A 22,089-nucleotide genomic window follows, 5' to 3' on the forward strand; every position below is an offset into this window, starting at 1 on the left:
TCCAAAGGACTAATGAACCACAACTACCACGGCCTCCACCCAATTGAGTCCAGCACAACTAGATGGTGACCACCTACCACCACTGACAGCTCTGACAGGGATCCACAACAGAGGGTCCCACACAGAGCTGGAGAAAACTGTAGAACAAAATTCTAACTCATGGAAAAAGACCAGATTTACTGGCCTGACAAAGACTGGAGAAACCCTGAGGATATGGCCCCCGGAAACTCTTCTGGCTCAGTAATGAAGTCACTCCAGAGGTTCACCCTTCAGCCAAAGATTAGACAGGCCCATAAAACAAAATGAGACTAACAGGGCACAACAGGCCAGGGACAAGGACTAGAAGGCAGGAGGGGACAGGAAAGCTGGTAATAGGGAACCCAAGGTCAAGAAGGGAGAATGTTGACATGTCATGGGGCTGTTAACCAATGTCATAAAACAATATGTGTACTATTTAATGAGAAACTATTTGTTCTATAAACCTTCATCTGAAGTACAATTAAAAAAAAAAAGAAACCAATAGAAAAAATCAATTAAATAAAAAGCTCTTAAAAAAAAAAAGTTGGCATTGTTCAAATAGCTTTTACCTTCTGGAAAGGCATTATAATCGTTCAACTCCAATGGACAGTACACATTAGGAAACTGGCCTTCGCAAGTTGTGCTCCAATCAATGAAACTGCTATAAAAAACAAGAGGTCTAGTTTCAGAAACAAAACGTCAAGACAGCAAGCAAGGAAGAGGAAAACAATTTTTAAAGGCTATAGAAATTGGAGGAATTATCACGTTTTAAGAGTCTGTTCTCTTTCCTAATGTTTGAATCATTATGTATTTCCACACTACCTTGCCCAGCATCCTAATCATTGCTAATTCCTCAATTCTGGAAAATAAAAGATGTATATTCTCAAGGTACCGAACTGAAGACTTACTAACTAAACACCAATGACCAGTGACACACACTCTGCAGGACAAATAGCTCAGGCTGGGAGCACACCTTGTTTAGAACCAGGGCTTCGAACCAGTCGGTTTCTGGTTTGACCTCCTGCTGAGAATGTATGAATCACCTGGGGATCTTGTTAAAATGTAGAGTCTGATTCAGTATATCTGGGGTGGAAATGCAGGTTCTTAGCAGAAGGTCAAACCAAAACAAGCTGGTTCGAAGTCTTGTTTAGAACCATGTCTGTTAAGCTTAATAGAGACAGAATCCAAAGCCTTGGTTTTATCAGCACTGTGGAAGAACACCTGGACTACCTTTCAGGTGTCACAGCACACACCTGAAGGATTTTTTAAAATGTTCTGCTATTGAAATTTCCATCTTTCACTCAGAGCAAAGTCAGCATTCATCTTAGGTAAATCACAGCTATAAAGATTATATGCTTCATGATGAAACCTTGATCGTTATTGCAAACTGGATTCTCATTATGGAAAAGTACAAGTAACAAAGTAAATACTGTTAAAATAAACTGAACCAAAAGAAAAAAGTCAAATGGATTCTGTGATTAAACAAAGATATTAACATTTGCTCAGGTGTCTCTATTTGACCGACATATTAATATCAAATAATGAATTTAAGAAATTGTCACTATGTAACTATTTTTCAATACTTGAACTATTTGATCTTTTAAAAGTATTTTGAAAATTCATACCATGGGAAAATGCTACTGTTATGGAAGTGGGAATTATGAGTGACTTTTTTTTTCAAATTTGCCTCTGACATTAATTTATCATCTTTTCAATTAAAAAAAGGAAAATAATGACATGGTCTCCAGCTGTTATTACTTTTATTTTCCTTTAATGTTTCTTTCAATGCCCAGTTTGTTATTTTCTAAAAAAATCACAATGCAATTCCAAAAGGCAGAGAAAAGCACAGCTGAAGTACACTGAGGTAAGGAAGCTCGGTCCTAACTCTTGTAAGGACTACCTAACAAACAAGAGTTCAAATTCTGACCACAAGCCTTTAGGCTAAGCAAGGCGCACGTAAGAGATGTGAAGCTGTACCTATTATGAACGGGGGGAGGCTCCTGCAGCACACAAGGCACGCTGCTCTCGAGATTGCAGTTTAAGCTGCTTGTCAGACACACTGGCTGGGTGGGCCACAGGTCTCCAGGTGGGCAAAGACCTACGGAAGAGAACAAGGTCTCTCAGTACACCTCCTGCCCAACTCAGCCCTCATTCTACCCTTCCTGGAAGGCCCAACTCAAGTGCTTCTCCCTCCAGAAAATACTCCCTGATGTTACTCACACACCGAAGTCTTCTGCCTTCCCTGACCTCTTTCGGGATGTTATTTCAGCATATAACGCTGAAGTATAGCATACTGCTTTGACCTTTATTTCAGATGGTGTACAACTCGTCTCCTGACCCAAATTATAAAGTCGGTTCACCCAACAAATATTTGAGGGTTACTTTATGCAAGAGGAGCCCTAATGGCACAGTGGTTAACAGCCTGGCTGCTAACCGAAAGGGCATCAGTTCGAATCCACCAGCCACTCCTTGGGAACACTATGGGACAGTTCTACTCTGTCCTATAGGGTCACTATTGACTCGATGGCATCGGGTTTGGTTCAATTTTTTGGTTTTATGCAAGAAGGTACCACTACAGATACCAAGAATACAGCAGTAAACAACTTTACATTCAAATGAGCAGAAACAAAACAACAAAGAAAATAAGAAGTATATATAGTGTACCAGATGGTAAGTGCTATGATGACACAGAGCAACTTTAAAAAGGGCAGTCAAAGGCCTCACTGAGGTAACATTTGGTTAAAGATGTGAATGAGGTGAGGAAGTGAGCCTAGAGGGTGCCAGCAAAGAGTGTTCCAGGCCATGGGGACCTACTGCAAAGGCACCAGAGTGGGGCAGGGAAAGGGTAGTAAGACAGAGGTCACAGAGCTGACTGGGCCACTTGAAGGAATCTGGCATTTACTTTCAGACGGGAAACCACTGAAAGGTTTTGAGCAGAGTGACTGCTAGGAGACAAGTCTCCACAGGTTTCTCATGTTTCTGTACATCTTGCAGGCAGAGGCACTGACTCTTTTGTTCTGAACTGTCTTTTCAACGATGTTTACTAAGCAAAAGCCTTGGAAAATACAGTGTCTCCCTTTGGAGCAAACGGCAGACATGCTTACTGCTCGTTCTAAAAGACGTGAGTTCCCTGAGCCTAGGGTTCCCCTCCTGTAATGCAACCCAGGCATCTACCTAGGTATATCTACCCTGTTCCACCTGCCCCCGTGACACTTGGAGGCAAGAGAAATTGAGGAAATATGCTGATGCTCATGCTGCTGAATCAACCCCAGCCATGTCTCAGCTTTATGTGGAAAAGTGACAGCTAACCCTCTGGGGAAACTTCATCCTCCACTCTGCCACCTGAAGCAGAGCTGCCGGCTCAGTGGAGCCCTCAATTCACTGAGAATTCCACTCAACACCTAGGTCTGGTTCACTGATGGTTTGGCTAAGCTAAAACCTAATGGTGTCCACTGGGCTGCTACAGCTGTCCACCCTCAGTGCCAGCTATGTAAAACTAAGAATGGATGTGCTCACTCTGCTCAGTGGGCAGAACTCAAGACTGTTCTGGTCATTTCTCCCTATGATGAACCTCGTTATGCTTTTACTAACTCTTGGGTTGTTGCCAATGGCCTAGATGTTTGGTCTGACACTTGGAAAACCACAGTCTGGCAAATTAAAGACACTTCCCTTTGGGGCTGTGAAATGTGGAAACAAAGCTTGGCTTCTGATTAAACCTGAGTCACTTAGATAAAGGTCCCTCGTAAAGGCCCTTTCTTTGATAAGAACAGCTGGAATTCAGCTGCTGATCGAGTTTGCATCACCCAGATTGCCACCACTGCTGTCTGGACTCATCATTGGACTGGACATTACAGTTCCAGCATCACAGACAAGAGCATAAAGGACTGTAGGTTTCTGATGCAAAGGCTACTACTGCCTGCCAGACTTGTGACTCCTGCCAAAAGTGGATCTGGCTGTCTCGAGGTGGGGCAGGCCACATCACACAGGACATTGCTACTGACCAGTTCTGGCATATTGACTACATTGGACCTTTAACTCCCTCTCCAGGCTACCAGTGGTGCCTCACTGCAGATAACATATTTTAAGGTTGCAACGTCTCTGTTCTAGCCCAACAAGCCAACTCAGGCCACACCACTGTGGCCCTTGAAAATAATCCGTATCATGTTTTCTTGTTTTACTTTCCAGACCAAAAGACTCAACAGTGGGTTAACAGTCAAGTTATTTGGTGGATCTGTCACACTCCCTACAATTCACAGGCAACTGGTATTGCTAAGAATTAGAAGAGCCTCCTCAAAAATTAACTCTAAAAATTTCTGATTCTACCTCTTCTGGTCCACACACCTTCGTAAGGCAGTTTGGTCACTGAATCCCATCCTCAGAAAGGGATGTTTTCCTCTCAGTTGCTTTCTGGGTAATGATCGGGACCAAAGGGAGGGGAGGGAGGGAAGGGGGAGATGGGAAGGAGAGAGGGGGAAGGGGGGAGAGAGGAACAGAGTGGGAGAGAGGGCGAGAGGAACAGATGGGAGAGAGGGCGATGGGGGAGAAAGGAACAGAGGGGGAGAGAGAGGGAGAGAGGGAGAGTATGAGTTTGAGTGTGTGTGTGGGAGTGTGTGTGTGACTGTGTGTGTGTGTGTGTGTGTGAGTGTGTGTGTGTGTCTGTGTGTGTGTGTGTGTGTGTGTGTGTCCGGGGAAGAGGCTATGCATCCCTATTCAGAATTCCACCCTGACTATTCTGAGAGACATGATGCTTGTTTCTTGCCCCTAACAGTAATCCCAGGTCAACCTTGATTGAGATACACTTTGGGTGTCAGCACAGCCAAGGAGGCCAGGTGGATTCAGACTTAATTCTGGGTCAGCTGCCTGGATTCTCTTGTTGGTTTAATATGTTCATAGATCATAAGGAGAATGACCACTTGGATGAGTACACTGCTTGCTGAGTCACCCTACAGTGGCCACACTGCCTAAAGTAGGGGGACATAATGGGTCTCTGTTTAAGTTTTATAAAAAGACACTCATCCCTCTTCTATCTGACCCTTTCAGATGAAAGGTCTAAGTAGGGTTTGACTGGAAAAAGGGTGAAGTGACAGCTACTAGAATAAGATACAAGGATTTTGTGGCAGTAGACAGGGAATGACAACCTTAGCACCTGAGGAGGGACATCTTAGACCCCAGGTTATAGGGGAGGGAGTGACATTAATGATCTTGGTTTTTCAGAATTGTCCTTAGAGCCTTCCTCGCAAAGGAAAATGTCCTGATATGGTTCTCCCAAACTATTTGAGCACCTTATATTTAACTGGCTGCTGCACCTGCCATCCACACCCCTACACAGTTCTGAACACAATCTGATCACCATCCCCCTGAACTTTCCCAGGGAATGGCCTTGTTCCTGCATCTCCCACACAAAACACCTGCCAACACCTCTGAATGTCTTCCCACCTTGATTCTGATAGCCATCACTCAGCCATCTGTGGGAGGGATGGATGCCCTCTAACTAGTGGTGTGGAGAAACAGGACAGGTCAGACCCTCACTCAGGCAGTCCCTCCAAAAACAAAGACTAGACTCAATTATTCAAACTGAATTGGAAATTTTAAGGTTTACCAGCCAGTCAGGCCACACTGGAGTATCCTCTGCCTTAGGCAAGTCCCACTTGGGGGAGTCCAACAACTGTAAACAACACTTCCTTTCAGGATATCACATGTGCTCCCAGAACTGTAAATAATGCTGTTAACTTACCTCCTTCCTGAAAAGACAGAGACTTGCACCTTAGTGGTGGTAATAAGAGAGCTTCAAATATTTAAGGAAACATGTAGCCTTATAGGCTTCATGTGACTGTGGTGATCTTTCCAAAATGAATCTACCCTTGGTTACTCGGGTTTGCTTCCCACAGAGAGAGATAATTTGTTATTTATGCACATTTTGCAGGCAATTATCCCTATGATAGGATTCATCCAATTAGAATGCCTGCAAGGCATTCAGGTCAACCTCAACACACAGGCCAGGCTTGTTATGGATGAGAGAATTGCCCTAGACTTTTCCTTTGTGGGCCAAGGTGGAATCGCTATGCAATCATTAATACATCCTACTATACCTGGATTAATAGCTCTGGCCAAACAGAAAGACCCATACAGAAACTTAAGAAGAAAGTCACCTGGCTTTCTAAAATAGATCCTGAGGATTATATGATTTGTTCAGCTGGTTTAGTCTAAGACTCTATGGGGCATGGTTGAGATAAATACTGCAGGGTGGCCTCATCTTGCTAGTTGGAGTCCCATTGATAGGTACTTTATTAAATGCTGTCTGAGCCAAATTGAACATATGTGGTCCCAACCCTGTTGGTCAGATTAATCAAGCATCTATCACTGAGTGATTTATGAGAAAATCTACCATCAGCCAAGGCTATGTAGAAACAAGGGGTATATACTGCTGTGAGACAATTCTCTATGGGTTGCTTACATTTCTGAACTTCTTACAAGCAAAAATTCTGACTGACTTCGTTCTGATCTATTTTTCCAAGGATGATTATTAAGTAAAATCTCAGAAGACAGAAACAGTGTCACCCTCTGGAGCAAAGGGCAAGTCTGGTTAATGTCTAGCATTATAAAGGTCATGTCTTCTGCCCATTAAAAAACACCTGGATTCCCTACACTCGGGGTTCCTTTCCTATAGTACAACCCCCTGCATGTGTAAGCAGCCACCTAGGCCCACTTGTATTGCCCCATGGGACTGGGGGCAAAGGGAATTGACACAAACACACTGATGCTGCTTATTGTGCTAAAAGTTCTTTGTCTCTGACGCAGGAGTCTCTTGTCTTCTGCCAGCATCTACAAAATTGTGGCAGGCTAATTTGTTAGCTTACAAATATGGTAAAATCTCAGACCCTTCACAGTTTTTGATAGTAACATGATTTGGCATGATTTATCATGAACACTCTGGGTGTTGTGTTAAAAAAAGATTGTAAGGTGGGGTGACAGCAGAAGAGGGAGACCAGATCTGTTAGGAAGTTACCGTGATAATCCAAGCAAGAGATAATGATGGCTTAGATCGGGGTAATTTTGGAGGAGGTGGTGAGAAGTGATCAGACTCTGGATATATTTGAAAGGTAGAAGGATAACAGAATGAGGGAACAGACCGGATATGGGGTCAAGAAAAAAAACTCAAGGATGATGCTTAAACTTTTGGCCTCAGCAGTTAGAAAGAGTGAATGGGAAGACTGTAAGAGGAGCAGGTTTGAAGAAGATTAAGCATTCAGTTTGAGACATGTCAAAAGTTAAGACATCAAATCGGCAGTTGGCTGTAAGATACACAGGAGTTCAAGAGAGAGGCCCAGGCTGAAGATATAAATTTGGGGGTTGTCAGAAAATAGGTGAGATTTAAAGCTTTGAGACTGGACAAGATCACCAAGGAAGCCTGCACAGGAAAAAGAGCACCAAAAATTGCTCTGTGGAGCACGCAAATGTTATGAGAAGTGGAGGAGATGAAGAGGAACTGAATTGGGACCCATAAGGTCTCCTAGCAAGAACAGAATATTTAATGTCTATAATTAACAAGGACACTGAAGACTAAGAACTGATTATGGGACTTAACGTGGAAATCACTGGGGACCCTGACAGGCACTGTTTCACTGGAGTGGTGGCATCAAAACCAGATTAGGGTGGTTTCAACAAAGAATGGGGGGAAGGGATCTGAATCAGAAAGCACTGACAATTCTAAGGAATCCCCCTAAACAGAGGAGCAGAGAAACAGAGCTGAAGAGTAAGTCAGGAAAGAGCTGGAGAAGTAGCTCAGGAAAGAGGATTTGGGTTGGTTTTGTTTAAATATGGGTGGTATTACAATATACATGTATGCTGACGGGAATGACCCATTAAGAGAAAAACTGATAATGAAGGAGGGACTGGAAATTTCCTGAAACAATATCCTTGGAGAGGAAGGTTGTACAACAAACTGGACAGGCTACAACAAGAGGAGAGCAGAGAGTAGCACAATAGTGATAGGTGGGTTGATGAGGCAGAGGGAGCATTCTGGAGGTTTCTAATTGCTTCTCTCTTTTTCAGAAAATAGAAAGCAAGATCAACTAGGAAGGCAATGTGACAGGAAGCACTGAAAGTGTGAGGCTAGAGGAGGAGAGTGGGAGATGAATGAGCCAGGGAGACACAGCAGTGGCGCCTATGTGAATTTAAAAAAGACCCTTGTGGCTGAGTCGATTCCAACTCACAGTGACCCTGTAGGACAGAGTAGACATTTCCCATAGGGTTTCCAAGGCTGTAATCTTTACAGGAGCAGACTGCCACGTATTTCTCCTGCAGAGTGGCTGGTGGGTTCGAACCATTAACCTTCCGGTTAGCATCCAAGTGCTTAACTACTGTGCCACCAGGGCTCCATCATTTGAAGCTGGGGGTCATGAATTCAGAGAGATCAGTCAGCATGTTTGCTGACTGTATGTTGTTCTCCAGCTTCACTTATCTACACAGAAACAGGAAGAGTAGATGGAGAATTGGGTAAAACCATGGTTGTGGTCTTGCTACGTAAATGCAACAAAGGGAGAGGAGTCAAGGAAGTGATTACAAAAACGATCAGGAAATTTAAGCTGGGCAGATATCAAAGCATGTTGTTGTTGTTAGGTGCCATCAAGTTGGTTCCGACTCACAGCAACCCTATATACACTATGAAACACTGCCTGGTCCTGTGCCATCCTCACAATCCTTACTATGTTTAAGCCCACTGTTGTAGCCACTGTGTCAATCCATCCCATCAGGGGGTCTTCCTCTTTTTCCCTGACCCTCCACTTTACCAAGCATGATGCCATTCTCCAGGACTAGTCCCCCGTGATAACATGTCCAAAGTACGTGAAATAAAATCTTGCCATCCTGGCTTCTAAGGAGCATTCTGGCTGTACTTCTTTCAGGACATATTTGTTTGTTCTTACAGTCCATGGTATATTCAATATTCTTTACCAACACCATAATTCAAAGGCATCAATTCTTCTTTGGTCTTCCTTTTTCATTGTCCAGCTTTCATATGCATATGAAGCAATTGAAAATATCACGGATTGGGTCAGACATAACTTAGTCCTCCAAGTGACATCTTTGCTTTTGAACACTTTAAAGAGGTCTTTTGCAGCAGATTTACCCAGTACAATACCTAGTTAGATTTCCTGACTGCAACTTCCATGAGCATTGATTGTGGTTCCAACTAAAATGAAATCCTTGACAACTTTAATATTTTCTGTTTATCATGATGTTGCTTATTGGTCCAGTTGTGAGGATTTTTGTTTTCTTTATGTTGAGGTGTAATCCATTCTAAAGGCTGTAGTCTTTGATCTCCATCAGTAAATGCTTCAAGTCCTCTTTGCTTTCAGCAAGTCAAAGTTGAGTCATCTGTATATCACATGTTGACAATTAGTCTTCTTCCAATACTGATGTCGAATTATTCTTCATACAGTCCAGCTACTCAGATTATCTGCTCAGCATACAGACTGAACAGAAAACAAGAAACCACATTGGGTGCTGTTGAGTCACCTTTGACGCAGAGTGAACCTATAGGACAGGGTAGAACCACCCCTAGGGTTTCCAAGGAGCAGCTGGTGGATTCAAACTACTGACCTTTAGGTTAGCAGCTGAGCTCTTAACCACTGCACCACAGATTGAATAAATATAGTGAAAGGATACAACCATGACATACACCATTCCTGATTTTAAGCCATGCAGTATCCCCTTCTTCTCTTCGAACGACTATGTACAGGTTCCACGTGAGCACAATTAAGTGTTCTGAAATTTCCATTCTTTGCAATGTTATTCATAATTTGTTATGATTCACACCATCTAATGCATTTGAGTAGTCAATAAAACCCAGATAAACGTCTTTCTGGTATTCTCTGCTTTCAGGCAAGATCCATCTGACATCAGTCCACGTCCTCTTCTGAATCTGGCTTGAATTTCTGGCAGTTCCCCGTCGATGTACTGCTGCAACCATTTTTTAATTATCTTCAAATTTTACTCGTGTTTGATATTAATGATATTGTTTGATAATTTATGCGTTCTGTTGGATCACCTTTCTTTGGAATGGGCACAAGTATGGATCTCTTCCAGTCAGTTGGCCAGGTGGCTATCTTTCAATTTTCTTGGTATAGACAACTGAGCACTTCCAGTGTTGCATCAGTTTGTTGAAATATCTCACTGGTATTTCGTCAGTTCCTGGAGCCTTGTTTTTCACAAATGCCTTCAGTGCAGCTTAGACTTCTTCCTTCAATACCATCGGTTCTTGATCATGTGCTACCTCCTGAAATGGTTGAACGACGACCAATTCTTTTTTGGTACAGTGACTCTGTCTATTCCTTCTTCTTTTGATACTTCCTGCACTGTTCAATATTTTGCCCATGTTAGGTGCCATGGAGTCGGTTCCGACTCATAGTGACCGCATATACAACAGAACGAAACACTGCCTGGTCCTGCGCCACCCTCACAATTGTTGCTATGCTTCAGCCCATTGTTGCAGCCACTGTGTCAATCCATCTCGTTGACAGTCTTCCTCTTCTTCGCTGACCCTCTACGTTACCAAGCATGATGTCCTTCTCCAGGGACTGATCTCTCCTGATAACCTGTCCAAAGTATGTGAGATGTAGTCTTGCCATCCTTGGTTCTAAGCAGCATTCTGGTTGAACTTCTTCCAAGACAGATTTGTTCATTCTTTTGGCAGTCCATGGTATATTCAATATTTTTCGCCAACACCACAATTCAAAGGTGTCAATTCTTCTTCAGTCTTCCTTTTTCATCGTCCAGCTTTCGCATGCATAGGAGGCAACTGAAAACACCTTGGCTTGGGTTAGGTGCACCTAGTCTTCAAGGTGACATCTTTGCTTTCTAACACTTTAAAGAAGTCTTTTGCAGGGGATTTGCCCAATGAAATTTGTCCTTTGATTCTTGACTGCTGCTTCTATAGGTGTTGACTGTGGATCCAAGTGAAATGAAATCCTTGACAACTTCAATCTTTTCTCCGTTTACCATGATGTTGCTTACCAGTCCAGTTGTGAAAATTTTCATTTTCTTTATGTTGAGATGTAATCCATACTGAAAGCTGTAGTCTTTGATTTTCATCAGTAAATGTTTCAAGTCCTCTTCATTTTCAGCAAGTAAGGTTGTGTCATCTGCATAATGAAGGCTGTTAATGAGTTTTCCTCCAATCCTGATGCCTCGTTCTACTTCATATAGTGCAGTTTCTCAGATTATTTGCTCAGCATACAGACCGAATAAGTATGGTGAAAGGATACAACCCTGATGCACACTTTTCCTGACTTTAAACCATTTTTGCCCATAGAATCCTTCAATATTGCAACTCGAGGCTTGAGTTTTTTCTTCAGTTCAGTTTGAGAAATGCTGACCATGTTCTTTCCTTTTGGTTTTCTAACTCCAGGTCTTTGCACACTTCATTATAATACTTTACTTTTTTTTCTCAAGCTGCCCTTTGAAATCTTCCATTCAGCTCTTTTACTTCATCATTTTTTTCTATTCACTTTAGCTACCCTACACTCAGGAGCAAGTTTCAAAGTTTCAGTTCTTCTGACATCCATTTTGGTCTTTTATTTCCTGTCTTTTTAATGAGTTCTTGCTTTCTTCACGTATGATGTCCTTGATGTCATTCTACAACTCGTCTAGTCTTTGGTCATTAGTGTTCTATGTGTCAAATGTATTCTTGAGATGGTCTCTGAATACACGTAGGATATACTCAAGGTTGTACTTTGGCACTTGTGGACTTATTTTACTTTTCTTCAGCTTCAACCTGTACTTGTGTATGAGAGATAGATGGTCTATTCCGTAGTTGGCCCCTGGCCTCGTTCTGATGATACTGAGCTTCTCCATTGTCTCTTTCTACAGATGTCGTCTACTTGATTCCTGTGTATTCCCTCTGGAGATGTCCATGTGTATAGTCATCATTTTTGTTGTTGAAAGAAGGTATTTGCTATGATAAATCATTGGTCTTGCAAAATTCTATCATGTAATCTTCTGCGTCATTTCTGTCAATAAGTCCATATTTTCCAACTACTGATTCTTTTTCTTTGCTTCCAACTTTTCCATTCCAATCACCAGTAATTATCAATGCATTTTGACTGCATGTTTGATCAATTTCAAACTGCAGAAGTTGGTAAAAATCTTCAGTTTCTTTATCTTTGGCATTAATGGTTGGTGTGTAAACTTGAGTAATAGTCATATTTACTGGTCCTCCTTGTAGGCTTATGGATATTATTCTATCACTGACAGCACTGTACTTATAGATAGGTCTTGAAATGTTTCTTTTGGGGATGAATGCAACACCGTTCCTCTTCAATTAATCATTCCTGGTATAGATCATATGACTGTCTGATTCAAAATGGCCAATACCAGTCCATTTCAGCTTACTAATGCCTAGGATATTGATCTTTATGCGTTCTACTTCATTTTTGATGACTTTCAATTTTCTTAGATTCATACTTTGTATATTGCACATTCTGATTATTAATGGATGTCTGGAGCTGTTCTCATTTTGAGTCCTGTCACATCAGCATCAGCAACTGAGGGTCCCAAAAGCTTTACTCAATCCACGTCATTAAGGCTGACTCTACTGTGAGGAGACAGCTCTTCCCCAGTCGTAAAACTGGGGAATCAAAATATGGATATGGCAAATAAAAGGCATTTTAAGCACACACACACACAAATCAGGACACTAGACCAAAAAAACCAAACCTGTTGCCGTTGGGTCGATTCCAACTCATAGCGACCCTACAGGACAAGGAGTGGCTGACAGATTCAAACTGCCAACCTTTTGGTTAGCAGCTGAGCTCTTAACCACTGGACCACCAGCGCTCCCAGGACCCTAGCTTATTACGTATAATTCCCTTTCCAACTAGCAACAAAAACAAACAAAAAAAATGTTAAACGAAATGTTTTCATATTTTATTTTTCTCCACCATTCACTAAGTTGTATTTCTTCTCTATTATGTCAAAGAAAAATGTTGCCTTAGCGAATTATTGATTACTGAATTTAAGAATTCTTACTGAAAAACACTTATTTTGCTGGACTACTAAATAGATGGAGCCCTGGCTGAAGTTGTCAAGGGTTTCATTTTAGTTGGATCCACAATCAATGCCCATAAAAGTAGCACTCAAGAAATTAAAGGACGTATCGCACTCGCCAAATCTGCTGCAAAAGACCTCTTTTAAATGTTCAAAATCAAAGATGTCACTTTGAGAACTAAGGTGCGCCTGACCCGATCCATGGTATTTTCAATCACCTCATGTGTGGAAAAGCTGAACATGAATAAGGAAGACTGAAGAAGAATTGATACTTTTGAATTATGGTGTTGGTGAAGAATACTGAATATACCATGGACTGCAAGAAGAATGAACAACTCTATCTTGGAACAAGTACAACCAGAATGCTCCTCAGAAGCTACAATGGCAAGACTTCGTCTCACGTACTTTGGACATGTTATCAGGAGGTACTAGTCCCTGGAGAAAGACATCGTGCTTGGTAAAATAGAAGTCAGGGAAAAAGAAGATGACCCTCAATGAGATGGACTGACACAGCGGCTGCAACAATGGGCTCAAACATAGCAAGGATTGTGAGGATGACACAGGACCAGGCAGTGTTTCATTCTGTTGTGCATAGGGTCGCTATGAATTGGAACGGACTCAACAGCACCTAGTAACAACAGTAAATAGATCCAACACAGAAAATAGTTTATTTCCATTGATAATTTGAAAGCATGTCCAAAATTTATCTACGGAACAGCAAAAATGCTTTATGTTTTCAAAGTAAATGCTCTGAAGTGTTCAGCGGTTTTTAAATCTAACATTAATATATATGCACAAAAGCAAATACATGTATTCAAGCTAAATGCTGCCATGGAGAGTAAAAATCAGGCTTATCCTCCCATAATTCCTGAGTCTAGTTAGGTAGGAGAGAGGAGCTAGGACAAAACAGCAGATGAAAGACGAGGACAAAGAGAGCGAGAAGAAGAGGAGAAAAGGAGAAGAAAAACGAGGGAGAACTAGAGTTAACCTTCCATCAGAGAGCTGCAGGAGTGGGGTTTCCTTCTGACCCACTCCTTTTCTGCACTCCTAGCCTAGGTCACTGTCCTAACCCATCTGGCAGAAGGTCTGAGGGACCTTAGCTCTGAGTTTCAGCCCTGGTGCAGGAGCAGGGCTAGTCACCATGGCAGCTGAGGCAGAATTAACAGGCTTCTAGGACAAGGTGAGTTTGGGAAGGAAGAGGAGACGGCCAGGAATGTGGAAGCAGGCATGCTCCTACCCTTGGCATGTTCTCCAACCTGGCCTCTGTTCTCGTGGGCTGTGCCACTGCCACTCCATTTTCCTTTCTCATTGCAGACTAGGAAAGGTGGACTAAAGGCAGTGGTAGCCCCCTATAAAAGGGCTCTGGGATTGTACCTGGGCCACAGAGTACTCTCTGCTACAAGCAGGGAGCTCAGTTCCACTGCAAAGTCTGGAGGCAAAAGGGTCAGCAAGACTCCTGATGACATCAGTACCAAGGGCAGGTGCCCTCGCAATCCATGGAAGTCTCGTGACAAGGCTTACAGAAGAGAGCACTGGGAGAATGGCCCTGCCCACCCAATCTATTCTTTTTTCTCACACTCACCAGCCAGTCATACAAGGTAAACTCATGGCTGGTGTCTGTAGTGAGAGCAATGCACCTCACCTTTATTTTCATCACCTGCAGGCCCATCAGGGAGGCCGGGACAGGCAGTTTCTGCATATTGTGGGAGAGCGTTCACGTGTCTGTTGAGAAAGTGAGAAAATGAGGTAACTATCCATTTTTTTCTCTGTGCAAGGAAATAGTCAAATTGCATAAACTAAGTCTGATTGAGTTTTTACATTAATTCTACCACCAAGAACATATTGGACACATAAGGAACACAGCCAGAAAGGAGTTGCAGAATATTCAATTTCCGAGATCTAGAAAAGTCTAAATTAAAAAAAAACTTTAACTAAGGCAATGTGCAGTTTCAAATCTGCCTGCCACCAGTTAGCAGCAATTGGTAATCCCTAGTCACTTTCTTGCCCCTAACAAAAACAGTTCATAGAGAGCTTTCACTATACACTAGCTGTTTCCTTCTTCACAAACTCACCAATGAAATTGTATCTTCCTGGCCTCTCACAACAACGTGGCAGGCATCTAAGAAACGTCTTTACATTTCTCACTCTGATGCTCTCTCCTTCCTGCTGACCCAACTCTTCTCCCACTCAATAAGAAGTACTTGTTTATTTGTCTCATGATGCAGAAAACATCACATAGTGGAACTGTAAGTATGTGAGTATCTACAAGGTTCTCGGAAAATGTTCTGTATCACCAAAGCTCAATTTTATCCCAACTCCTAGCAAAGAGCAGGTTATTCCCACCCTTATAATAGCTAGTTTCTTCTTTCAGAAATTAGGTATTTTCTAACATAACTCTATCCCTGAAAAGACAGTGTATGACAGAAGAGGCACTTGCACATGAACTGAGTCTCTTTGGAAGGATCACTGTTTCTGATCTATGTTAGTAAGAGTAGATTCACTTTCTTGCATCCTTAAAAACAAAAAATTTTCATTTTTTTACCCTGCAGAACCAAGTACAAAGAAAAAAACACAATGACTGACAGAAGAAACAGTACATAAAGCTATCGTAAAAGTGCAAAATTAAAAACTTACATGGGATTGCAGATGTTGTGAGAAAGACTGAAGGAGATGGGAGATTCAGAAGGAAAATCATTTTGTGAAACACTATCACCTGCATTAAAAACATATTATCACAAGTTTTTACAAGTGCATTTCAACTCTGTATATTCTGTACTAAAATGCAGAGATTATTAATATCATTAACCTGTAATGGGGAATTTATTTCTCATGTTAAACTGGCATTTGCACAATCGGTAATTTAATTTTTAAAAGTCCTTTTATAATTTATCTTTCCATTGAAAACTTAATAAAACTCAACATTTAAATTTACTAATCTGGATTAATATTACATTATGGACAGGGGCATATCCTGAGGGGGCCGAGAGGGGCCTGTCCTGCGGGGGCCAAGAGGAGCCTCTCCGAGTGCTGGAAGGCAGATCTAGACCTTATACTGGTATAAGAGGGAGAGTGGAAAGGCAGGGTGGTATGGAGCCCCTGGGTTCATGCTCACTACTCACTCGTGGGAAGGAAGTGCTGAGGGCCCACCGCGGGCTTCTTGTCCCCGTCCAAGCTGCTGGTGCTGCTCCAGCTCCCCCAGCTGCCCCGGCTGGCACGCACGCTCCCTGAAGAGCTGCCACAGTCTGAGCTAGAATCCGAGCAGAACTTTTCCACGCATTTCTTCTCAGGCTTCCGGTAGTAATCCTCTGGGGGAAGTAAGAAAGGAAAGCTGACTCCATGAAGAGAAGGCATGGGTCACTTACGTAATTTTCAACTCTACGCATTTCTAATAAAAGGAGAGAGGTGAAATTATGAAGAAGGTGAGGTCCACCTTCAGGGTCTCCCATCTCTGCCCATTAATAGTAGCACTATTGCGGGGGGTGGTAAGCATATGCCTACTCTGCCTATGGGATGGGCAATTAAATGTGTTTGGGGTTAAGATAAACCAAAACACCAAACCAAACCATTGCCTTCAAGTTGATTCTGACCCATAGCAACCCTACAGGACGGAGTAGAACTGCCTCATAGGATTTCCAAGGAACAGCTGGTAGATTTGAACTGCTGACCTTTTGGTTAGCAGCCTGAGCTCTTAACCACTGCGCCACCAGGGCTCTGGGGTTAAGACAGTCAATACTAATTATAATCTCATTTTAAAAATAGTTCTGGAAATGGTAAACACTTATCAAACTAAAGCTACTCTGCAGGACCGGAGGTTTGAGGGCAATTTTCCTCTGTCTTTTACTAAGATGTCCACTGAGAGTTTCAAAATGTTTATGTGTGGGTGGATAGAGCCTCCAGTAAGACCAAACAGCAACACGTGTCAAGGGAATGACAAAGAGAGGATGGAGATAGAAACCAGTTAACTGCAGCATGAATTTTGGGAGGGGGGTGGCTGGGGAAAGGGAGTATTGGGAGGATCATGACCTCCCCGCAATCCCACAAGTACTGCCAACTTCAGTGGTCCTTTTGCCTCCCGCTATCCTCTGCCCTATCCTGGACCTACCATTCAGCACTCCTTTACGTTCCTTTCCCAGGGACACTGCCTAGCAGCCCCTGGGCCGGGCAGCATCTGGTTCTGCAGGAATTATCTCACTCAGGTGTGGGGCTGCTACTCTTCTCACCTGGCTATTCCCCTACTCCCCTTTCACCTATCTAGAGCAAGCAGCCCTTGCTCCTGGCAGCAATATGCGTAAGGATTATCAGGAATGGCAGATTTTAGGGGAGGCAGGGGTGCTACCATGACCTTTTCAGTCACCTCATATGCATGCAAAAGCTGACAATGAAAACGGAAGACAGAAGAAGAATTGATGCATTTGAATTGTGGTGCTGGCAAAGAATACTGAATATACTGCGGACTGCCAGAAGAAAGAACAAATCAGTCTTAGAAGAAATATAACCAGAATGTTCCTGAGAAGCAAGGATGGCAAAACTTCAGCTCGCTAACTTTGAACACATCATCAGGAAAGACCAATTGCCAGAAAAGGACATCATGGTGGTAAAGTGGAGGGTTGGCAAAGGCGAGGGAGGTCCTTGGTGAGATGGACTGATACAGTGGCCAAAACAGCAGACTCAAACAGCAATGATCACGAAGATGGTGCAGGACCAGGCAACATTTCATTCTGCTATACATAAGGTCGCCATGTGTCAAAGCCAACTCAGCAACTAACAACAACAGGGTGTGATGCTAGAGGCCTGCCCAGGCTCAAAAGAATCTTAGCTTTCTGGTCTCATCCTGACAGCCTTCCATTCACACTTCAGTAAGCTAAGTTGCCTGTAAAGTGATAATCTCATTAAAACTCCATTTTTCTCACTGAATACTTCCCTGAGGAAACAAAAACTTAACAGAGGCACCATTCACAGCTCCCTGTAATTACATACCTGCCTCTCCCTGTGCAGCAGGTAAGCTTCCAATTTCAGCGTCTGTTTTACAAACCTCCCCAGTGTTTTCCTGTATACACCAGTTTCTTACATCCATGTCACTGCTCAGCTCAGGCCTTCCGAATTCACTGCACACAAGCTTTAATTCACTCTGTTCAGAAGGCCTGGAACAGCCACAAAGAAAGCACAGCCATATTTTATCATGCATGCATACATACTTCTTTTCCATGAGACTTATTAGAGGTGAAAAAAATGGATATGGGACAACTTGGGGTGCCTTCTTTTTGAGTCTGGTGGTAGGATATGATGAGTAAGGGAGGATATTAATAAAAAAAAGATTTTGCTGTTTTAGAACTAGAATTAAGTTAGAGCTCATTTAATCTATGTTCTTATTTTACAGTGAGAGAAGCAGGGCTCCACAAGGTTCCATAAGTCACTCAAGGCCAACTGGTAAGTGACAGGAGGCCCAGGACCAGAACCCAGGAATCTTGAGTTGTTTTTCTTTTCTTTTTCAATGTAAAATATGATTTTCAATAGATGAACTTGCTCTTTGTTGTCTGGGAGAAGGTATTCCGTATTAATTTAAATATTCTCATTCATTCCTTTCACAAATATTTGTTGAGTGACTACATGTGCCACATATTGTTACAAAAGGTGCAGGGCCTACAAAGAAGAAGAATAAAGTTCGTCCCCCACGAAGTTGACAGTCAAATAATAATACCTCTTACTAGACTGAGGAGCCCTGGTGGTGCAGTGGTTAAGAGATCAGCTACTAAACAAAAGGTTGGCAGTTCGAATCCACCAGCAGCTCCTTGGAAACCCGATGGGGCAGTTCTATTCTGTCCTATAGGTGGCTATGAGTTGGAATCAACTGGATGGCAACGGGTTTGTTTTTTGGTTTTATTAGACTGAACTCCTTGTGGGAAGAACATTAATAAAATTTTGTAAGTGGCAATACAGAAATGTGTAGAGAATCACTAGATGATTATTTCACACGGTCCAATTTCAGTACCTAATGTTAGATTTGTAGGATGGCGGGTAAGAAGATCAAATATATTAAGATGTGCCAGATGACTGTACCAGCTTGTGGTCAAGGTAAAAAGGGTATAAGAGAAATACAAGCCAGGTGAAGAGACAATCCAACACCAACAACCCACATGTTAAGCATCATGTTCTCAAAACATTATAAGCTGCAAGCCACTATAAAGTTATTTTTTAACAACTTTATTATTTCTTCAGCATGTCAGAGGCATGTCAGAAATCTGCTTTTAAAAATACATTGTGACATTTAATTGGTCCACTTTATTTTTCTTTCTATATGCACGTATCAGGAAATTATACTCCTTTAAAGTGATCTCACAGTTAATCAAATTTTAATGAAAACATATGCAAAAGAATACAACAGTTTGACTTTTTTACTGTGAGCTGGGTAGAGAACTGGAACGAGAAGAAACCTTGGAGCTGCCTAACAGGGCTCTGGTAGAGCGCATGCGAGAAATGCTGGCGCTCCTCATAATGCTGGACCACAGGCCCCAAGCTCAGGGCTGCCACTCAGGGGCCGAGGACACACACTGTACACAGGCACATCTGTACTTCTCAGGCAGGCGGCCCTTGCCAGCGAGGGCTGCTTGGCTACAGCTCCCTTCCAACCGCATGGGAAACTGCAGCAAGGTGGAACCTTTCCCCACACAAAACTGAAACTGCTAGGGAAAAATTCACCAGAAACAAACTTAAATGCCTAACTGAGCTCATAAGAGAATCCCCCAGATGCCAGAGCTCAAAGGCAGAAAAAGCCAGAGTGGTGGGGACAGAAGCGTTCCTGCAGGAGAAACAAGCTTTAATGCCCCGGGGTGGGCTTTTAATGCCTACTCAAGGGCAGCCACATACAGGAGTCAAGGGCTGGAAATGAGTCTCCCACATAAAGGGGGCTCTGGAAGGTGGCAAGGGGGACCTGGAAAGCCCTGCCACCAGCCCAGGGAGGAAGAAGTAGGGGAGTGCATCTCTGCTGAAGGCTCTGCAAGTGGGTGCTGGGGGGTATTGCAAGTGTGACATAAGAAACTGAAACTCAAGAGATGATACCACTTGGGTTGATTTGCAGTCAGAATGTACATGCTACTGACCTGCTCAGAAAAACCCCCAAGTGATAAATTTACATAAAATCTGATTTAGAGGGATGCTTCTCTAACCCTGGCAATAAGGGACTCCCACACAAACACTGGCAAGCTCCTTCATTTTACAGAGAAGAAAATGGAAGCTCAGAGACATTAAGTGTCTCCAGTCCAAAGGAGAGTATCAACTACCTGGTTCCCACTGTGGCTCTGCCCCTCGCAATCTCTGTGGCTTTAAGCAAATCATTACTATTTGGGAGGCTCAATTTCTGCAGCTGTAAGAACCCATCTTCCACAGTGCTAAGCTGCGGGTTACATGAATGGTGGCTATTCTGCCTCATTGCTATTGCCCCAGACTGCCCAGACAGGTCAGTGGTCGAGCTAGGAATAGAAGGCCTGCCCGTGCCCGGGCGTTTTCCTCAGCACCCGCTCCCACAGCCAACGAAACAAACCACAGACACACTTGCATTTCACTGGCAAAGTAAGTCTTTGAATGGAGGGCTGCCTTATGCTTTTAGCATTTTATCAAGGAAAGACCAAAACAAAACAAAACAAAACCAAAAATCTTCACACTAAGGTATTTAACAAACTAAATTAAAAACACAGTAAGAAAAGGTGTTCATTTTAAGAATATACTTTCATCTCAAAATACAAAGGTCTACAATCTCATACTGTCTGTACACCAACACAACAGAAATAAGATTAAAAGAGTTAACTGCAAAATTAGAAAGTGAAAACCAGATCAAATTTTAAAGGGATTATAAACATTACACACCTTGAGACCTGAGTAACGCCCCTTTTCTTGTTTTTTCTACATGTTCGATTTTTATTCCAATTTAAATTTTGTAAATTTCCTTCCTTTTTCTCCTGAAGCTTCTTCTTCCTATAAGGATCTTCTTGCTAAAGAGGAAAAAAAAAACTTTTAGTGGTTTAAAATAACTAAAAACCTATTTTTAACTTTTGAAGATCAACTCCATCTAAAATCAGAACTTGCCAGCACTGGTGAAAGCTGAGACATGTGTTTCTCAGTCTCTAGTTTGTTTTCATTTCCCTCTTTTTCTATACCTCCTCCCTCCATCTCTGCGAAAAGAAAAGGAAAAAAAAAAAGTTGCCTTTAAAATTCCTAGGGAGGGGCTAAAAAGAAAAAACATCTGGTAGCAATTTATGGTCAACTTGCTGTTAACTTCAGCAGCAATAAATCTTCTAACCTTGACCTGTAAACTTGGTCTGTGCAACTCACATGAAATCTACTGAAGAAAAATCGGATAACTCAAAATTTTAAAATAAAAAATTTAAAATAGCTCATTGTTTAGAAAGCACTGAGTTTCTGTTTATGGTGACGAAAAATTTGGCAACAGATACTGGTGATGGTTGCATAACATGCTTGACATAACTAGTGCCGCTGAACTGTACACATAACAAATGTTGTGTTATCTATGTTTTTACAATTAAAAAAAAAAGAGCTCACGTCTTCAAGGTCTAAATACTTGTTCTTTCTCTTCCCTCCACCACGCTGACCCTATAAACAGAGACATTATCTGCAGGTGGGGGTGGTGAAGGCTCACACTAAGACCTTATGGCTTGAAAAACCCATCTCCTATCTGTGTGAGGTCCTTTCAGCAGGTAAATGGCTCCTTCAGCAACCTCACAGAAGCACATCCCCTAGTCCAGGGAGTCCTCTGCCTAGTGAACCCTGCTGTTGTTAGTTGCCATCGAGTTGATCCCGACTCGTGTGAAGAGTAGAACTGCTCCATAGGGTTTTTAAGGCTATGACCTTTTGGAAAGAGATCACCAGGCCTTTCTTCCCAGGCAGTTCTGAGCAGGCTGGAACCAGCAAACTTTTGGCTAGTAGTCAAGCACTAAACTGTCTGCACCACTCAGGGGCTTACTGAACCTTAGGTTGCACATTTTGTGAAGTGCAAAGATCAACTCATTTTTGATG

The 22,089-nt window shown here is 42.5% G+C and overlaps 1 protein-coding gene across 23 annotated transcripts in view; it reads right to left on the bottom strand.

Annotated features, from left to right (window-relative positions):
* TMEM131L (transmembrane 131 like) overlaps positions 1–22,089 on the bottom strand; it is a 255,172-nt gene that overhangs the window by 14,939 nt on the left and 218,144 nt on the right. For 12 of the 23 annotated variants that reach the window (XM_023733506.1, XM_023733504.1, XM_023733501.1 and 9 more), the window contains 7 exons: positions 20,923–21,047; positions 18,040–18,203; positions 16,182–16,367; positions 15,697–15,775; positions 14,705–14,784; positions 1,996–2,116; positions 588–679 (listed from right to left, as the gene is read on the bottom strand). In XM_023733506.1, the coding sequence (XP_023589274.1) occupies positions 588–679; positions 1,996–2,116; positions 14,705–14,784; positions 15,697–15,775; positions 16,182–16,367; positions 18,040–18,203; positions 20,923–21,047 (847 nt within the window). The remainder of the gene's footprint in view (positions 1–587; positions 680–1,995; positions 2,117–14,704; positions 14,785–15,696; positions 15,776–16,181; positions 16,368–18,039; positions 18,204–20,922; positions 21,048–22,089) is intronic. The other 11 variants (XM_023733510.1, XM_023733511.1, XM_023733509.1 and 8 more) reach the window with 5 other exon arrangements.

Source organism: Trichechus manatus, unplaced genomic scaffold (assembly GCF_000243295.1).
Source record: "Trichechus manatus latirostris isolate Lorelei unplaced genomic scaffold, TriManLat1.0 scaffold00059, whole genome shotgun sequence".
NCBI lineage: Eukaryota > Metazoa > Chordata > Mammalia > Sirenia > Trichechidae > Trichechus > Trichechus manatus.